At 38.3% G+C, this 17,982-nt stretch overlaps 1 protein-coding gene across 1 annotated transcript in view; it reads left to right on the forward strand.

Annotated features, from left to right (window-relative positions):
- PPP1R9A (protein phosphatase 1 regulatory subunit 9A) overlaps nucleotides 1–17,982 on the forward strand; it is a 299,948-nt gene that overhangs the window by 267,918 nt on the left and 14,048 nt on the right. The window contains exons 12-15 of the mRNA XM_035021390.1: nucleotides 2,454–2,611; nucleotides 3,116–3,413; nucleotides 13,131–13,218; nucleotides 13,320–13,403. Coding sequence (XP_034877281.1) covers nucleotides 2,454–2,611; nucleotides 3,116–3,413; nucleotides 13,131–13,218; nucleotides 13,320–13,403 — 628 coding nt within the window. The remainder of the gene's footprint in view (nucleotides 1–2,453; nucleotides 2,612–3,115; nucleotides 3,414–13,130; nucleotides 13,219–13,319; nucleotides 13,404–17,982) is intronic.

The raw sequence follows: 17,982 nt of genomic DNA on the forward strand, positions 1-17,982 counted from the left end.
AAAGGTTCTTCTGAGTTGTAATATTCTGATTCTTACACAACAGGATAGGAAAAGATAGCTTCTGGTTACCCAACCACAGAAGTCCTATACACATTTTCCTTCTCTGCCCTACACCTCCTCTAACACTCCTAAGGGGGTTGTAGCTTGTGGCGTCTTTAGTAGTTGCTTCCTGTGGACAGCTTTCCTTCCAACTTCCTGCTGTTGAGGTGAAAGTTCTCCGCTCCATTCCATTTTTCTGGTTCTTTACTTAAAAAACATTTGTTCTCAGGGTGGAATATATAAATTGCTGATTTGTAATTCATGAATCACTGCTATAAAAGGACCCCGAGAACTTTGTTTTCGGGTCCTCAAAAATTGTTAATTGGTTGCAGCGTGTTTCTGGCCACTTGGATAATGGACTTAAGGCACTGCTTTTCCAGCTAACTTCATCTTTAATAGATGTAATTCTGTATTTGTGCTCCAGCAGTTTGCACCTACTCAGTGCGAGCTGATATTAAAGCAGATATTCTAGATTGCTTTGGGGGTTGTTTGATACGAGTACCAGGCAAATTACTGAGTAGTTAACGGAGCCAGAAGTCCCAGAATAAATTCCCCACACTCTAAACCCTGCTAATAAGTAGCTCTCATGTTCCCTTACTTTATTTGTTCTGTACCTAGTGATGGAGTAGTTACTGCAATCCTGGATGTTGGGTGCTATGTTAGGTCCTCCAGGGCCAGGCTTCTATTGCAAAAGGAGCCATGTTTACAAAAGTAGAACAAGCTTCCTCCTTGGGTCTTCTCATCACCAAGTAACCAAAGCTGTTATAAACCAACCAAATAAGAAATCTGAGAAATTATTTTTCTGCAGTTTTCAACATGTCTTCCTTTTTATGTTTTCTTAACTGTATGTGGAAGTTTAATAAGAATATTTCATATGTAGCCAATTGGAGAAATGAATTTCCTAGATTAGTCACATTATATGTGATTTTACAACCAAAAATACTGAACTGCAATGGCAGGAAAATTCTTTTTCTAGTAACTTGTTCAACCTTAGCTAAATTTGGAGGGCACAGACTAGTAGCCTGGGAGTCAAAAAACAAGAAAAATCATGGCAGCTCATCAGCCAGCTGTGCCGACAAGAGCCCATTACTCAAGTTCTCTGAACTTCAGGAGAGGATAAAACATAACTTGGCAGCTGTTGCGTGGGGTTGTGAGGAACACATGAGGTGGGGTGTGTGTGTGTGTGTGTGTGTGTGTGTGTGACTGTGCTTTGTGTTAAAGAAGATACAATCCAAATACAAGATAGATAAACTGTGAAACGGGCTTGTATGACAGTCTATCTAATTATATTGCTTTCATCTGTGTGATGTTCCCACATTTTATATGTAAACAAGAGCTTGTAAGGTTGATTATCTCCCAATTATCACAACTAATGAACTCTTAATCAGCAGCTGCAAGTTTAGATTTTATTGAAAGGAAGAAATTAAAGTGATCAAGGAGATTATTTTTTCTCCATTGACATGTAAACAATAAAGAGAGTACTAATTAGAAAATATTTAGCTGTCCTTTATAAATACCTGAATAGTCTGACTCTTCTGACTATTCACTTTTCTTGCAAATACAGGAAACGAAGAGTCAGAACCTTCTGTAAATATTGCCATTCAGTGGATGTATCTTCTAGGGAAAATATGTTTAATATAATTTGTTATAACCATATGCCAAATGCAGAGTTCCGCAGGTAAGAGAGACACAACCTGAGATGCTTCCTTGTTTTGGTCACAATATTTTTGGAGCATGCCTTCAGAATAATACTGTGGAAAGGAATTTCCCCCAGTAATGCTACTGTAAGAAATTGCTTTACTCCATTAATATCAGTACATACTAATTTTCTGCAACTCAGTTATATGCTTTATTTTTAACACTTTAAATCGGGAAGTACTTAATTATTGATTCTGTGAACATTATGACTTCATTTAGTGACTGCCACTCAAAAAAATTAAAATAGGATTGATGGTCAAACTACATTATTTCTAAGGAGCAGAAGCATTCCAGATAAATTCAACCAGAGAACAATTTTTCCTCAGCCAACGCCTACATAGATCGATGGGTAACATTTCCTTCTCCCCTTTGGAATGGTGACTTGGAGTTCTGACTTGGACTCAGTGCAGCAAGATTAAAGGTAGTGAGAGGCAGACCACAGAGGACCATGTTGGCTCTTTGGATGTTAGATTTTTTTGTTGCCTTGGTTACCTTTGGTGTTGGTTTCTTCCATTAGGCTTTGTACCTTTCTCCTAAATCTCACTTGATTTGTTTGTTACCTGTGGGGTTATCAGACAGGCCAGCATGGTTGTCACCTATTTTTTGCCTGGAATTATTGATAACCTTGAGATTTTTGTTACCAGTGTCTGTGGTCTCTTTGACGATCCTCTCCAAAGGTTTCTCTCGCCGATTATTTTGCTTCATTCTTTTCTTAGACCTGAATGAGGCTGTCCCAGAGACAGAGCGCCTGGATTCAAAAGCACTGAAAACCCGAGCCCAGCTCTCTGTGAAGAACAGACGCCAGAGGCCCTCTAGGACAAGACTCTATGATAGTGTCAGTTCAACAGATGGAGAAGACAGTCTGGAGCGAAAGGTGAGCCCCATTGACTGATTCCTGACTTGCAGTGTAGAGCTGTCTCCTTGTTCCTACAGCTTTTTAAAGATGGATTTTTCTGCAGCCAGATTCTATGCCCTAGATGGAAACAGCTGGAATAGTTCACTGCTTTGTCTCCTAAATTCTTACTCAACTCGATATATTGTAATTCAGCTTATTTCTGTACTCATTCAATGAACTAACCCAAGAGCATTATCCATATTGTCGTATTTCATGATGGTGCTTTTATATTCAGCTGTTGGTTTTACCTAGTGGGAAATAAGGAATGTACAAGTAATTGTTTCTGTATGTCTTAGGTGTCTGTCTTAGCTACAGTGGTAATATGGTGAATTGCTGTAAACTATGCAGTCTCATCTGTAAACCCCCCAAAAAACTGTTTTTCAAGGGGTTTACTAAAAAAAGTTCGGTCTGATTTCAAAGTAAGTATTCCATGGAGCTGATGCTCAGCGGCATGACCTCCTTTATAATCTCTTATACCAACAGCCTTCAAACAGTTTCTATAACCACACACACATTACCAAATCACTTCTGCCCAAGGGTTTGAGAACTTCTCCAGAATCAGATTCTGGTGCTCCATGCCTCACTCCAGTGGCTGGCAGTGTGCCCTTCTCGTCTGACCACATAGCTGAATTTCAAGAGGGACCACTGTGCCTGGAAAAAGAGCCTTCCTCCCTTATTTGGGGAGACACTTCACTCTCCTCTCCTTCAAAATCTGATCATGATATGGAAGAATCTCCATGCCACCATCAAGCCACCACCAAGAAAATGTCACAAGAAAAAGGTACTGTTGATTTTTATTGTTGTTTTTGCTTTTGTTTTGTGTAATTTCACTAACTCCTTGATTTGTGCAATATTAAGAATAGCTTTTTCTGTCATAGTCATAAGTCCTTTGTCTTCTCACACCTAATAATTAATATTGCTTTCTTTTTATGTTGTGGGATAAGAGCACATGCCTCTCCCATTTATTTATTTATTTATTTATTTATTTATTATTAATTAATTAATTTATTTATCTATCTATCTATCTTTTCCTACCAGGTTAGTATTTTTACTTCTTCAGCTGTCCACAAGTTTATTACTATTGAAGGAAATTCTTCAGGAGGCCTACTAGAGATTTTATAGAATAGCAGCCCAGAGTTTCAATAAACACTAACATACTCACATTGAGAAAAGAAAAAAAGAAGTGTATATAATATGTATCTATATAATATCTATAAAAATGCATTGCATATGCACATATACATAGATACACGTGTGTGTGTGTGTGTGTGTGTGTGTGTGTGAAGATGAAAGCAGTGTAAGTTTTAAACCATTAATTGGTTTTTATTTAGAAGAAATTTTCACAATAATGATATATTACAAAAATTCTGACAGGAAATCTATGATAAAGATAATACAAAGAGATTAATCAATTAAATTTTAAAATAAGCTCCTAGAATTAACACCACAATTTAGTAGTCATGTCAATAGATTTTTGTCATTTTAATTTATAGAAGTAATAAATTCTCATTAAACAAGTTAAATGATACAGAGATGTATAAAGATTAAGTTCATTTTTTCCTACCATGTCTGATGTGTCCCTTTATAGTAACCAAGTAAATTTGTTGATATTATCTTTCACATGTGAAATACACATAAGTATATATTAGGTGTATATGCACGCATGCACACATGCGTGTGTGTGTGTTTGTGTGTGTGTGTAGATGTAAAAACAGAAATACTTTTTGGTATGTTTGTGTTTTGTTTTGTATACTTTTTTTACAAAAATGAATCATACAAGTAACATGACTTTGCAGTTTTGTTTTATACATAATATTTTATGGACATCCCTCTAAGGCAATATACACATATTTAAATGATAAGAGAATCTTATCTAGTGAGCATATAATATAACTGAGGCAACTATTCTAATATTGGTGGACATTGAGGCTATATTCTAGTAGGTTTCTTTTTGTGTATTGCTTATTTGCTTACCACTGTGAAAGAGGTTATAACAAGCATGTGTATATTCTTATATACTGACACTTTCATTTCTTTAGAATACATTTTCAAAAGTTGAATTGGTAGTCAGTATATTGTACTCAAGGGAAAAATGTATAGCTTTAAATTCCTTTATTATTCCTTAAATTCCTTTATTATTAAAAGACTGAAAATAAGTAAAATAAATATTCATTATAATAGGAACAGAACAACTAAAAGGCAGGAGGAAAAAGCAGAAAATAGAAAGGAGCAGGTAAGAGATATAAGCTGAATTTAATTTTTACTGAAATGAAAAGCCTATTCTTAATTCCTCTCTCCCCCCAAAAAATGTAGTAAAAGTGTGCAAATTATTCTGGCTAGAAGTGAATAGCCCCTTGGGAGGACACATTAAGAAAAAAATAGAGACACAAACGAAAAAAGGAAGCATGGGAAATAAGAAAGGAGACACAGAGATTAAAAGAATTATTTTTTTTAATTTATTTTTTTATTTTTTTAAGATTTTATTTATTTGACAGAGAGAGAGATAGCGAGAGAAAGAATACAAGCAGGGGGAGTGGGAGAGGGAGAAGCAGGTTCTCCGCCAAGCAGGGAGCCCAATGTGGGGCTCGATCCCAGGACCCTGGGATCATGACCTGAGCCGAAGGCAGATACTTAACCTCTGAGCCACCCAGGCACCCCAGAATTATTTTTTTTTTAATGATAGTATGTGAACTCAGTAGATTTAAAAATCCAAAGGAAGTGGCGTTCTCTACAAAATTAGTCTGTTCAAATTGTCTAAGAGGAAAACTTGGATAAACCAATAATCACAGAAATATGAAATGTGTTTTTATAAACGCTTCCATTTAGAAAATCACCAGAGCCAGGTGGTTTTATAAGTGAATTCCGCCTAAGCTATAAAAAAAAAAAAAAAAAAAAAGATAGTCTCTATTTTATGCTAGTTATTCCAGGTAGGGTGTTTCCCATTTATTTAAGTAGCTAGAGTCCTAAAAACTGGTAAAGACTGTGTGGAAAAAGGAAATCTTATGCATGTAGATTCATTTTAAATATGATGCTAATCAATTGAATCCAGGAGTGCAAGTTAATTAAATTCCAACATCAGGTAGCATTGATTCGGAAAATGTAAGGATAGTTCAACATTAGAAAATCTAACAATATAAATCATCATATCAACAAAGGAAAGGTGAAGTGTTATAATATTAATGGAAGTCGAGAGGCATTTGGTGTAATTCTTCAGACATTTTCAGTAAAAACTTGTTAAAGTAAAAATGGAATTAGAAAAAATTTTCTGAATATGATTGGTTACTTACCAGCAATCAACCACTAAATAGTGAATCTTAAGCCATTTGCACAAAAATTAGGAATAAGACATGAATGCCAACTACCCTCACGATTTTCAAGTATGTTTTTGAGAATTTTCTCATTGCAGGAAGATAAGAACATCAAATAATAAGTATAAATTTGAAACAGAAAAGACAAAAGTATCTTCATATAAAGATTATATGAATATTCATCTAGAAGATTAAGTGGCCAGATATACAATAAATATATAAAATCAGTATCTTCTTGTGTGTAAGGGTGAAGTGTCTGCAACTTACTTTGAAATGCATTTGAAAATTAATGGATTAATGGATGACTAGAGGGATGGCTGTATGATAAAGCAAATGTAGTAAAATGGAAATTGTAGGATATAGGCAGTGGATATACATTTGTTCACTGTAAAAATTTTTTATCTTTTGGAAAAAACCGAGTGACAGAAAGAAATGTCATTTTTGTCTATACTGATCTAAAGATTTGATACAACAGACATTTTGTGGAGCTTGATAAGCTGATCCTAAGTTTATAAGAATGGATAAAAGGCCAGGAATACCTGAGACTCAAATATATATATGTCCTATTTTATGACAGCTGGATGGGTGGATCAGTGGAGAAGGAATAGAGTTTTTTACAAGTTATTCTGGGACAACTGGTTATCCCTATTTTAAAAAATTATATTAGACCCCCCCCATACCTTGCAAAATAGTCCATTCAAGGTGAACTTAAGACTTAACTGGAAAATACAAACTATTAAACTTTTTAAAAAGACTCTATAGAATATTTTTGTGACTTCAGGTTAGAGAAGGATTTCTTAAACAAGACACAAAGAAAAAAAACATAAAGAAAAGATTAATAACATCAGATGATATTAAAATTAGGAACTTCCATTTCTCAAACACACAAAGAATCCCACAAAAGTGGAGAAGATATTTACTGCCTGTGTAACTAACGTAGAGTTAGCATCCAGATTATGTAAATAACTTGTATAAATCACTTGGAAAAGATGGATAAAACAGGAGATAATATATAATATCCTGAGCAGGCACTTCATAGAAAATGAAAACCAAAAGGCCAAAATATTTATGAAAGGTGTTCAACTACATTAGTAATCAGGAAAGTATGGGATAAACCAGATGAGATACCATTTTATACCTACCAGATTGCCATAAATATTAAAGTCTGATGTTACCAAATGCTGGAAACTATGTGAAACAACCAGAGATTGAAGAGTTTTCATTGTGCCAGTGGAAGTGTAAATTGGGGCAAGCTCTTTGGAAACAATTTGGCATTGATCTAGTAAGGTTGAAAGTGTGCATGCACTGTCGCTCAACCAGGTATGTGTATGAAATATGCTCATTAGACTGGGCTGACCGACGAATAGCCCATTTCACGGCAGCACCCCTGCTACTTGGGCACTTTTGTGTCCCTCCAGGACTCTCCCTCCCTACTTCCCAAGAAACGAACCCCAGTATCGTTAAAATGTTACGACATTGCAGGGGATGATACAATATGGATTAACGGAGTCGAATCTACCTTCATTATCCTCAAAATCCAATTTGAGGAATAACATTCTGTAAAATTCTTGAGTCCCTGGCTATGTGAGATTAATCTGTTCAGAGCTGGACTCAGCAGAGGTCAGGTATGGTTAACCTTATTTCCCTCCTTGTGTTGGTGTGTTTGTTCACATGTGAGGTTCTTAGAACTCATTGGCTCATCAGTAGAGGAACTAGAATGAGGTTCAACAAGACCTCATGTTTACATTCTTGCCTAACACTCCACTCCAGGAAAATTGTGTTCTTCTCCAAACCCAGGTTAAATCTCACCTCCTTTAGTGGACTCTTAGTACACTCGCCCCATTCCCAGGCAGAGTGAATTATTCTCTTCTCTCTGATCCCACAGAAATTTTCACATTGTTATTTCTGCTTCTATCACTTTGTGTATGATAAGCGATCTAGTTGTCAAGGATGAACCAGTTTTCTCATTCATCTTTTTCATCTTTATATTCTTGGTCCCCAGCAAAGAGTATGGCATATAATCGATGCTTCATAAGTTTCTTGGATAAATTACCAGGAGGTCTCTCCAGATAACCAATGCAGGTCATCAAACCAAATCTGGCCCCCAGGTGTTTTATAAATAAAGTCTTATTGGAACACAGCCATACTCATTTAGCTATATACTGTCTACTGTCATGCCACAATAAGCAGAGTTGAGGAGTTGTGACAGAGTATAGCCCACAGACCTCAAGTATTTGCTCTCTGGCCCTTTACAGAAAAAGCTTGCTGACCACTGGTCTAGGCATTCATTTTCTTCTACTCATGATTGCTGGGTAAACTCTGAAAATGTCTTAGTCCCTGGCTGCCATTTATCTAGATTTTTAAAAAATAATATACCATTATTTTTGGTCTATTAAGTTACTACAAGGTAATAATTAAGTTATAGCTGTACTTGACTATAATTTCAAGGCTAACAAAATGCTGGTATTACTGAACAACTACTTGAAGTTGGGTGTTTTCTAAATTGCATCGGTACCACATTCGTGAATCGTCATTTTGTCGTATTTGAGGGACCTCAGTGGAAAGTGGGGTAGAAAGAGCCCCTTGGTAACTGGATAAATGATAAACTTCTAACACCATTTCAGTTAAAGCAAGCGGAATTGTAAGATTATTTCCAGAGATTTTTAAGACAAGTTATATGACAGTAGAAAGCATGAAAATATTTTTCTCATGCTTATTCTTCGAGTAGCCTGATAATAACGTTTTGGTCTCTGGACTTCCATAGCAATGGACCTTTGTTCAGACAAGGTTAAGAAGAGTAAATTAAGCACTATCATTTTCTACTTGTGATTTCTAGAGATTCTAAGTTTATATGTGGCTGTTAGCATGTTGCCTGACACAGAACATGCCTTCAAAAATATTCGCTGAATTAATGTCCTGGCAAGTAGAACCTGGCTTTGCAAAATCTTTACAGGATTCATTTATTATTGATATATTACATTAGGTCCTTATACGTATAGAAATAGTAAATTTTATCATTGCTCAGAGGAGGGGCGAGGTTATATCCAGCTGAGATTGGTAAATAAGATGACAAAGAATGTACAATTCGAGTGACCATCGAAGGACTTGGGGGGGAAGAAGGACGGCCAAGGAAGGCGGATAAGGATGGAGGTGGCATTAGCAGAGACAGGCACACATGAGATGGGTTGAAAGCCTGCCTGAAGTCAAGCAGTTGGTTTATGCAGGTTAAATGGTTGCAATAAAATTGAACAGCTATTTGAAATTAGATCTAGAATTTAAGTGCCTTCAATACCTCACTGTATCACTAGGCAACCACAGATGTTTGAACAGAGGAATAAAAAGGAAAAAAAAAGAACATGAGGTGTGGGAAAGATGAGTCAGGAGACACAGGGAGAGATGTCCTCGAAGGAGGAGCAGTAGACAATGAGGGAAAGAGTGACACAAGAGCCCATGAAACACAAGCTGCCTAGTTACGGGGGAAGAAAGTGAGGAGCTCAAAACTGACGACAGGGTCTCTAGCCTCAGGAAATATGGCCCTTTCATTTGGAGAAACAGAAGTCAGAAGAAATATGGGGTGAAGACAATTAACTCATTTTTTAAGGGCATTTTTTAAAAAGATTTTATTTGTTTATTTGACAAAGAGAGCACAAGCAGGGGGAGCGGCAGAGGGAGAGGGAGAAGCAGACTCCCTGCTGAGCAGGGAGCCCAACATGGGGCTTGATCCCAGGACCCTGGGATCATGACCCGAGCCAAAGGCAGACGCTTAACTGAGCCACCCAGGTGCCCCTTAACTCATGTTTGTAATGAAGAAGGTGGTGAGCTCAGGAGACCAGCTGGGCTAGGGGGCAGATTTGGGAGTCTGCCCCCTAGGGAAGAGGTCAAGAGTCTGGGGCCCATGAGAGGAAGGAGAGTGCAGTACAAGAAAAGACCGTCACACGTACCCTTCAAAACTGAAGGCCAGGGGCACCTGGGTGGCTCAGTCGTTAAGGTCTGCCTTAGGCTCAGGTTATGATCGCGGAGTCCTGGGATCGATTCCCGCATCAGGCTCCCTGCTCGGCCGGGAGCCTGCTTCTCCCTCTCCCGCTCCCCCTGCTTGTGATCCCTCTCTCGCTGTGTCTCTCTCTGTCAAATAAATAAAATTTAAAAGAAACTGAAGGCCAGTTGCCAAAGCTTGAAGCTGCCGCACCCGACCTGGGGGCTCAGACTTCTGATTGCTCTTGAAGGTGGTGTTGGAGAGATTTCAAAAAGCCTAATGGAAATTTTACATAAAGCTAAATAAATAAACAAAAACAAGTCACGTTTTTTTTTTTCTTTTCCTGAAATCATACCAATCCAGTGTTGGTTTTTGTGCAGACTGGAAGTTCTAATGTGCATTAAGGATGGATTTGATTGATTTAAAATAGGGAAGTTCATTATTACTTAATCTTGCCTCTTCAGCCTTTTGAAAGCATTCATTTAAGTGTTCCTTGGAACACACTTTGGCAAATGTGTGAGATAATGATGTGAGGTTGCCTAGCAGCAGGCTCTGTAATGGGCAGAATCAGGCTTTTAGTCCCAAGATGTCCAAATAACTGCAACACTAAGAGGTTACAGAGTGTTTCCATGTACATTGTCTCATCTGGTCCTCTCACCACTAGTTAAAACATTGCCCTGCTACCTCTAATTCAGAAAATAATTAGGCAGTCTCCTTTTAAACTTTGCACAGTCCTAGCCATTAAGAGTTGCTTTAGGATTGATCTGGAGGAATCCGGCACTTTTTTTTTTCCCTTCGGCTTCTATTAAGAAAATTGAAATCCGGCTTTTTTTTTTTTTTTTTTTTATTGTCCATTAGCAAAATCACCTCAGAAGGGGTTTGTGCCATGTCTTTGGATTTTCTTTGTGTGTCTGCCTCACATCTGTGGCTCTTTAATTCAGATACCCAGCATAATGATGCCAATATCCATAATAAATATTTGAGGCTAGAAGTGGATTTTCACAGGGACATATTTCTGACTCATGTTATTTCAGTATGTACATTCCAAGGGATTGATTGTTGTAATCCAAGTATCATTAACTAAAAATGTGAAGAGCTCATTGCTAAAAATCCTTAGAGAGTTTGTAAACATCCTGTGCTGCCACTTTAGAGCTTTAAACATAAACTCCTAAATAAAAACTGCGTGTGCAATTCATGTTTTGTGTGTGTGTTTGGAAATTCATCCTGAAACACAAATAGGAGCAAAACTAATTAGCAGGGTTAATTAAACACTTCTGTAGGAGCACTGTTCTCTCTACAGTCCATGCCAGAAAGTTGCTGGAATATTTTTAATTTTACAAAGATAGAGACAGACACCAACAGACAGCTAGGAAGGAATAGTTTCACACCCAAGGTTGCATCAAATTTAACACACCCTTTGTTAATCATCTCAGATCACCGGGCATGCTGAAACGGGACACTGAACAACATCCTTTGCTAAACAGTTCCAGGTAGAGCCGTAAGAATTATCTCCCGGGTCCAAGAAGGAATAAGTGCCACCTGTGGAATCCAGCTCCTGCATTTGCCATTGAACTCCATCCCCAAAGCCTCTCCTCTGATTGGTTTTTTGGCATCATGTTGAGTGTTCCCATCCCCCAGCAGCTGCTGCCCTTGAGAGCCAGCATAACTCAAAGAGGCAAAGATCATTGAGCTCCAAAGACTGAGGAAATTTTGGCATCTTCCCTATCACAGGAGGCCAGCCAGGTTGTACTCCAACCCAGCCTCTGAGAGAAACCTTTCAAAGACATAAATATTTTATAGCTGAGCCCCAGCTTAAGAAGTCTCCCCCATGTTCTGCCCTCGTCTGTCCCAGGATTGGCCAGAGGCCATTTGCAAGGGAGAGACCAGAAGAGAAAGCTTTGACTCTCACTTTCTCCCCTAAGTCTCCCAGACTCTCAGGGGTCACTTTCTGTATTGGAGGTATGGGGGAAGTGGGCTGGGTTCCTGTCAGAAGGCACCAAACCCAAAGGCAGGGCAGGCGTGGAGGACAGAGCCTGGCATTTGAAGCAAAGAGTTGGAGCCAGAGAAGGAACAAAAGGAAAGTCACGTTGGTCCCTGCTTTGAATGTAAAGAATTATTTGATAGTGTTTATTCTTGCTTATTTTGCTCATTCCAGTATATTTGAAGCTGAAACTCTTTGTTTGTTTAATTTTATTATATTATGTTATGTTAGTCACCATACATTACATCTTTAGTTTTTGATGTAGTGTTCCATGATTCATTGTTTGCGTATAACACCCAGTGCTCCATGCAGAATGTGCCCTCCTTAATACTCATCACTGGGCTAACCCATCCCCTCACCCCCCTCCCCTCTAAAACCATCAGTTTGTTTCTCAGAGTCCATAATCTCTCATGGTTCATCTCCGTCTCCGATTCCCCGCCCCCTTCATTTTTCCCTTCCTACTATCTTCTTTTTTTTTTTTTTTTTAACATATAATGTATTACTTGTTTCAGGGGAACAGGTCTGTGATTCATCAGTCTTAACACAATTCACAGCGCTCACCGTAGCACATACCCTCCCCAATGTCCATCACCCAACCACCCCATCCCTCCCACCCCCCACCACTCCAGCAACCCTCAGTTTGTTTCCTGAGATTAAGAGTCTCTTATGGTTTGTCTCTCTCTCTGGTTTCATCTTGTTTCATTTTTCCCTCCCTTCCCCTCTGGTCCTCTGTCTTGTTTCTCAAATTCCTCATATCAGTGAGATCATACAACACTTGTCTTTCTCTGACGGACTTGTTTCACTTAGCATAATACCCTCTAGTTCCATCCACGTCGTTGCAAATGGCAAGATTTCGGGGTTTTTGATGGCTGCATAATATTCCATTGTATATATATACCACATCTTCTTTATCCATTACTCTGTTGATGGACATCTTGGCTCTTTCCATAGTTTGGCTGTTGTGGACATTGCTGCTATAAACATTGGGGTGCACATACCCCGAAGCTAAAACTCTTTGTGATGGGTATTGGGCCTCTGTCCAGCAGGACCTCTCCTGGCTTAACTGAACATTCCTCAACATAGACGTGTTTCCTGTGGCTTTAGAAAGGCATACATTATTTTCTTTCACACTTTGGAATTGGGGTAAAGTCCTTAGATTCAGAGATGCACTGACTTTTGACTCATGGCCTTAAAAAGAATAGTAATTGGTCTTTTTCACATGTGTGTATATCCTAGATGGTGCCAAAGGTCCCAAATCACTAAGGGCATCCAGTTCACTGGTGGTACAAGGAGGAAAAATTAAGCGCAAGTTCGTGGATCTGGGGTAAGCATTTCATGATGTAAAAAACAAACCCTCTGTAAAAAAAAAAGAAGCTAAAAGAGAAAATGTCAGTTTCCCTTTCTGACTGTATGCTGTCATTATAGGGCACCTTTGCGAAGGAATTCCAACAGGGGAAAGAAATGGAAAGAAAAGGAAAAAGAAGCCAGTAGGTTTTCTCCCGGCAGCAGGTACGGGTGGGTGATCTCAACTTTCTGGCCCCCCTCCTCCTATGGTTAACCAAAATAAGTGGTCAGGATCTATGAGCTGAAGTGATCCACCTAGAGGTGAGATGGAAGAGAAATTGCACCATTATATTTGTCCTACCCCAGTTGTAGTCTACACTGGCGTCGGGTATATCCATTGGCTTAATTGCAGAATTATGGTCACATGAATGGTTTCAATAAATGTTTATCTAAATACAGCATAAATATATCTATGTGATACATCAGTTACGCATATTTCAGGGTCTTTACCTGGCTACCCACAACACTAATGTCCTATTTTTTGTCAAGTCTGAAAGGATAGTTTTATATTGAAGTACCTTGTTGGTTTTCAGCACTATTCTGTCCACATGTGAGAAGGACCTTCATCTCTTGCTGGACTCAGCTATTCAGTTGATTTTCTTCAGGCCCTACCAACTATTCTTATCAATAAAGACTTCCCTATCAAAAAGTGAGCTTCGTACTGCATGTTGTCAAGCCTTCCCAATTTTATTCTGAGATTACATAATTTTAAGTTTAAATCTGTATCGAGAAGCAATGAGGCATGGAGCTTGACTGCCTGGATTTGGATCAGAACTCTCCTAGTTATTACCTTTAAAATCTTGGACAAACTCTTTAACCTGTTTGCCTCCATTTTCTTGTGTGAAATAAGGGTAAATAACGGGATCTACCTAATAACTTTAGAGTAAGGATTAAGTACGTTTTCATACAAAGCATGTCAAATGGTACCTGGCACGTAGGAGGTATTTAAAAATAATAATAATTAAGATAACAGTTTCTTATCATTATTACTTGCAAGTTACAGTTTTACAGAGCAGTTTTACAGGTATCACTTTAGTCGATCCTTATAATAAGGTTGGGAGGCCAGAGAATAATACCATACTTTATTAAGAACCTCACCTTTGTAGAATTTAATTGATTTGCCCACGATTATGCAGCAGGCAGTTAACTCAGCGGGGCTTGTGCCTCCGTCCAGATGCCTTTGCAACACAACACCTCCCCTCCACTTGTTTATGCATTGAATGATGCGGAAATCTCTTCACGAAATTTGGGAATCACCCCGACAGCGGCAGACTAAGGAAGAAACAGAATGCTAACGATAAAAGATCATCAAATCATTTGGGGACCACTGATCCACTTTATAGGTCGTCCTCTATGTTTCTTTTTCTTCTTTTCCTTTTTTCTGCCAATACCACTTGGTGAGAAATTGTACCTTCTTCCTGGGATTATAGGAGAGTAGGGTCAGGGATGAGAGGAGGGAATTCCCAAATTAATTGTGTTAGTCTGTTGTGGTGGTGGTTTGATCCTGTACGGTGGAGAAAGGGTAAAAAGCTCTGTTTATATCGAGGACACTGGTCTTGGGAAAAATAAGTCCATGACCCAACTCAAAAGCAATTTAACTTTATGTGGTTTTGGAGTGAGAAATATAAAACAGTCTGCTGTGTGCTTTAAAATTAAGAATAGGAAACGATCAAGTATACTCAGGATAAAATACAATAAAAAGTGCCAAGTGTTTCAGGGAGAGAGAGATGCCCAGATGCACAACGGGAGAGAAGCTGGGACACTTCTGTAGTAAACAGTGCCCTCTTTTTGGCCCCTGGACTTCTGAGGCAGTCACTTCCTCTCACCTTGAGGCTCCACCCAGAAAGGGATGGAAGGAAGCATCCAGCAGTGGGGAGAAGGTTTGACATGAATTTCATCATAGTAGCCAGAGGGTATCACCTCCCTGTACAAACAGGTGAAAAACAAGCAAATCTTGATTCTGTTGGCGGGCACGCACCTTACTCTAGGCCAGCCCCAGGGAGTCAAGGGTGGGCTGTCACTGCAGCGAATGCCAACTTTGGAACCAGCAGCCAGCCAGCTCAGTATTTTTAAAATACTAACCCTGAAGTCTTTCCGCTTCACTGGTCACAAGTATTTACACATGTACCAATGCGACAAAATAGTTTTCAATTGGAATCATAATTTTATAATTATCTATAGTCATAGTAGAATTTTGACAGGTCTGACAGGAATTCATGTAATTGAAATAATAGAAGAACAAGGGAAGAAGAGGGAGGACTTCTTCTGTTTCACAGAATAATTTTTTGAGCTATCACAGGAGTTGGTTAACGCTAATCAAATCTAATGACAGCCTCTCTGCTCCTGTATAGATTGATAATGGGCCCAAAACCTTTTAAGACATAGGTCAGAAAACAGAGTTACTGCCCAGTAGGGGCTTCATGCAACTGAGTTGGTTTCACAGGGCCCCCGAAGGTGGGTGGGTGGTAAGCACCGTCAGCTTCAGGGTCCCACTGCAGTTGCGGGGGACTGGGAATAAACTCATCACCTCTGTGAAGCTTTCTCAGAAAAGAGAGGGAATGATTCATGAATTGAGTTAGTGATCTTATCTCTTAGGCTTTTCATTATTAGGCTGTAAAAATCAGATGAGGTCATTCAATCAGTTCTAGCCTGAGGCTGCAGGACTTTAAAGAGGCAAGACCAGAGGTTTGCTAAATTCGGTCTTGGTTTTAGTTTTTTCCTTCCTCAAGAGTTAAGAGTTTACTTTATTGTATTCCTTGGGGGAGACCTAATGACTCACATGCACGACCAACATGAAACAAATAGATGAGGTTCAATAATTATAATAATAAATAAACCCTACAAAAAATATGGCTCGGTCCTAACCTTTTCACATATGTGCTCAGCGAACATTCTGGCTTAAGCAGGCAGCGTAGCAGACAACAGAAGCAGGAAAGTGAGTGAGAAGAGTAAAAAGACTGTCCTCATTTTAGAGCGAGTTGCCACTGATGTAAGTAGAGTACCTGCTTTAGAGCTCTGTGGGAGAAGCTCCTGGTTGAGTGGCAGAATGGAAGAGCGTGTAAGCAGTTATGTGCATCTCAGAACAAGGCTAGACGGTGGCGTGTGGGAGAACGACAGGAAGAGAGATGGCACACCTTTGTGGAGGTGAATTTGCATTCCCCTTACAAGTGTCAACTGTGGAAAAAACACTGTGCTGGAATCCAAGTATTCATCCTGACTTTGCCATAGGTAAGGCTCTGAATTTCCTAGACCTTGGTTTCCCACCAAAAAATAATCAGATGGGTTAAAACTACATGGTCTCCAACTCCCCAACCATCTCTGTCTGTACTATCCAATATGGTAGCCTCTAGTCAGATGTGGCCATTGAGCACTAGAAATGTGGCTAGTCTATGTTGAGATGTATTGTAGGAGAAAATGCATGCAGGATTTCAAAGACTTAGTATGAAAAAAAAAGAATGTGAAATACCGTATTAAAAATTTTGTAATACTGATTACCTGTTGAAATAATAATATTTTGAATATTTAGGGTTAAATAAAATACAAATTAATTTTACCTCTTTTTTTATGTGGTTACCAGAAAATTGTAATTTATATATGTAGTTCATATTATATTTCTATTAGACAGTGTTGATCCATATGATTCTATGAAAAACATCCTCTTTTGAGTTCTAACTCATTCCGTTGATCTATAAATTGGCATTTTTCCTCTTTATTTTTTTTTACCTTTTTATTGAAGTATAATTAAAATACAGTATTATATTAGTTTCAGAGATACAATATAATGATTCAACAATTTCTGTGTATTACTCAGTGCTCATCACAATACATGTGCTCTTGTTTGTCTATTCTTTTTTAAATCTATAGCTACTCTTCTGTGTTCCCAATATAATTTCTTTATACACAGAGGTACAAAAGATGTAACAATATAATTTATTTTAAGGGCAAATTCGATGGGGAAGAATAAGATAAAGCAGAAAGTAACATTGCTACTTAGAATATAACATCTTCAACAATACTGTCATATGTGCCTGAAGAGAAAAGCACCTCACCACTGCCTAAACTTGACCCACAAAGGCACCCCAAAAAGGAGCCAAAATTTCTTTAAAAAAAAATTATTTAAAAAACAGGAAACAAAATGCAGTTGTAAATGGCCAGAGGAGAATGGCGAAATAACTTCAACCTGGCAAGTTTCAAAGCGAGCGTTTAAGGCATAAACAATGATAATGAAAACACAGTAAAGCCCCTGTGGAGTGCTTAACTTTGACAGTAACACTTCTGCAGGTTCTCCCCTTCACTTGATAGTTTTAATGCCCAAAGATGGCTTTCCTTAAAAAGAGGATTATTTGGGTTATAAATTAAAAGTAATTGATTCAAGTCTCCAGTTTTAAAACCTTTTTTCGAGTTTCAGTTCATCTTACAAATCTTTTCATTTTGTTATATACATCTAGTAAAATTTTATAAAAAATTTATAGAGACCCTTGAATAATGTTAGCTTGGCCTCAGTAGAGTGGTCTTGTTCCCCCTGTAATTGTCTATCCTGTTTTTAGAAAACTGCACTTATACATTTAATCTGTTCCATTTTCTTTTTAAGTACATCCCAGTGCTTGAAAGCTGACAAACTTTGACATTCCTAACACATCAACACTCTTCCACTTGAAAAAAACTCTTGAAAATCTAGTCGATTAAAATGGTGACATAGTGGCTGTAAACATCCAGTGCTCTTATCACTTTGATTATTTTTCAT

The sequence above is a fragment of the Mirounga leonina genome, unplaced genomic scaffold (genome assembly GCF_011800145.1).
Source record: "Mirounga leonina isolate KUSES-001 unplaced genomic scaffold, KU_Mleo_1.0 Mir_174, whole genome shotgun sequence".
NCBI classification, from domain to species: Eukaryota; Metazoa; Chordata; class Mammalia; order Carnivora; family Phocidae; genus Mirounga; species Mirounga leonina.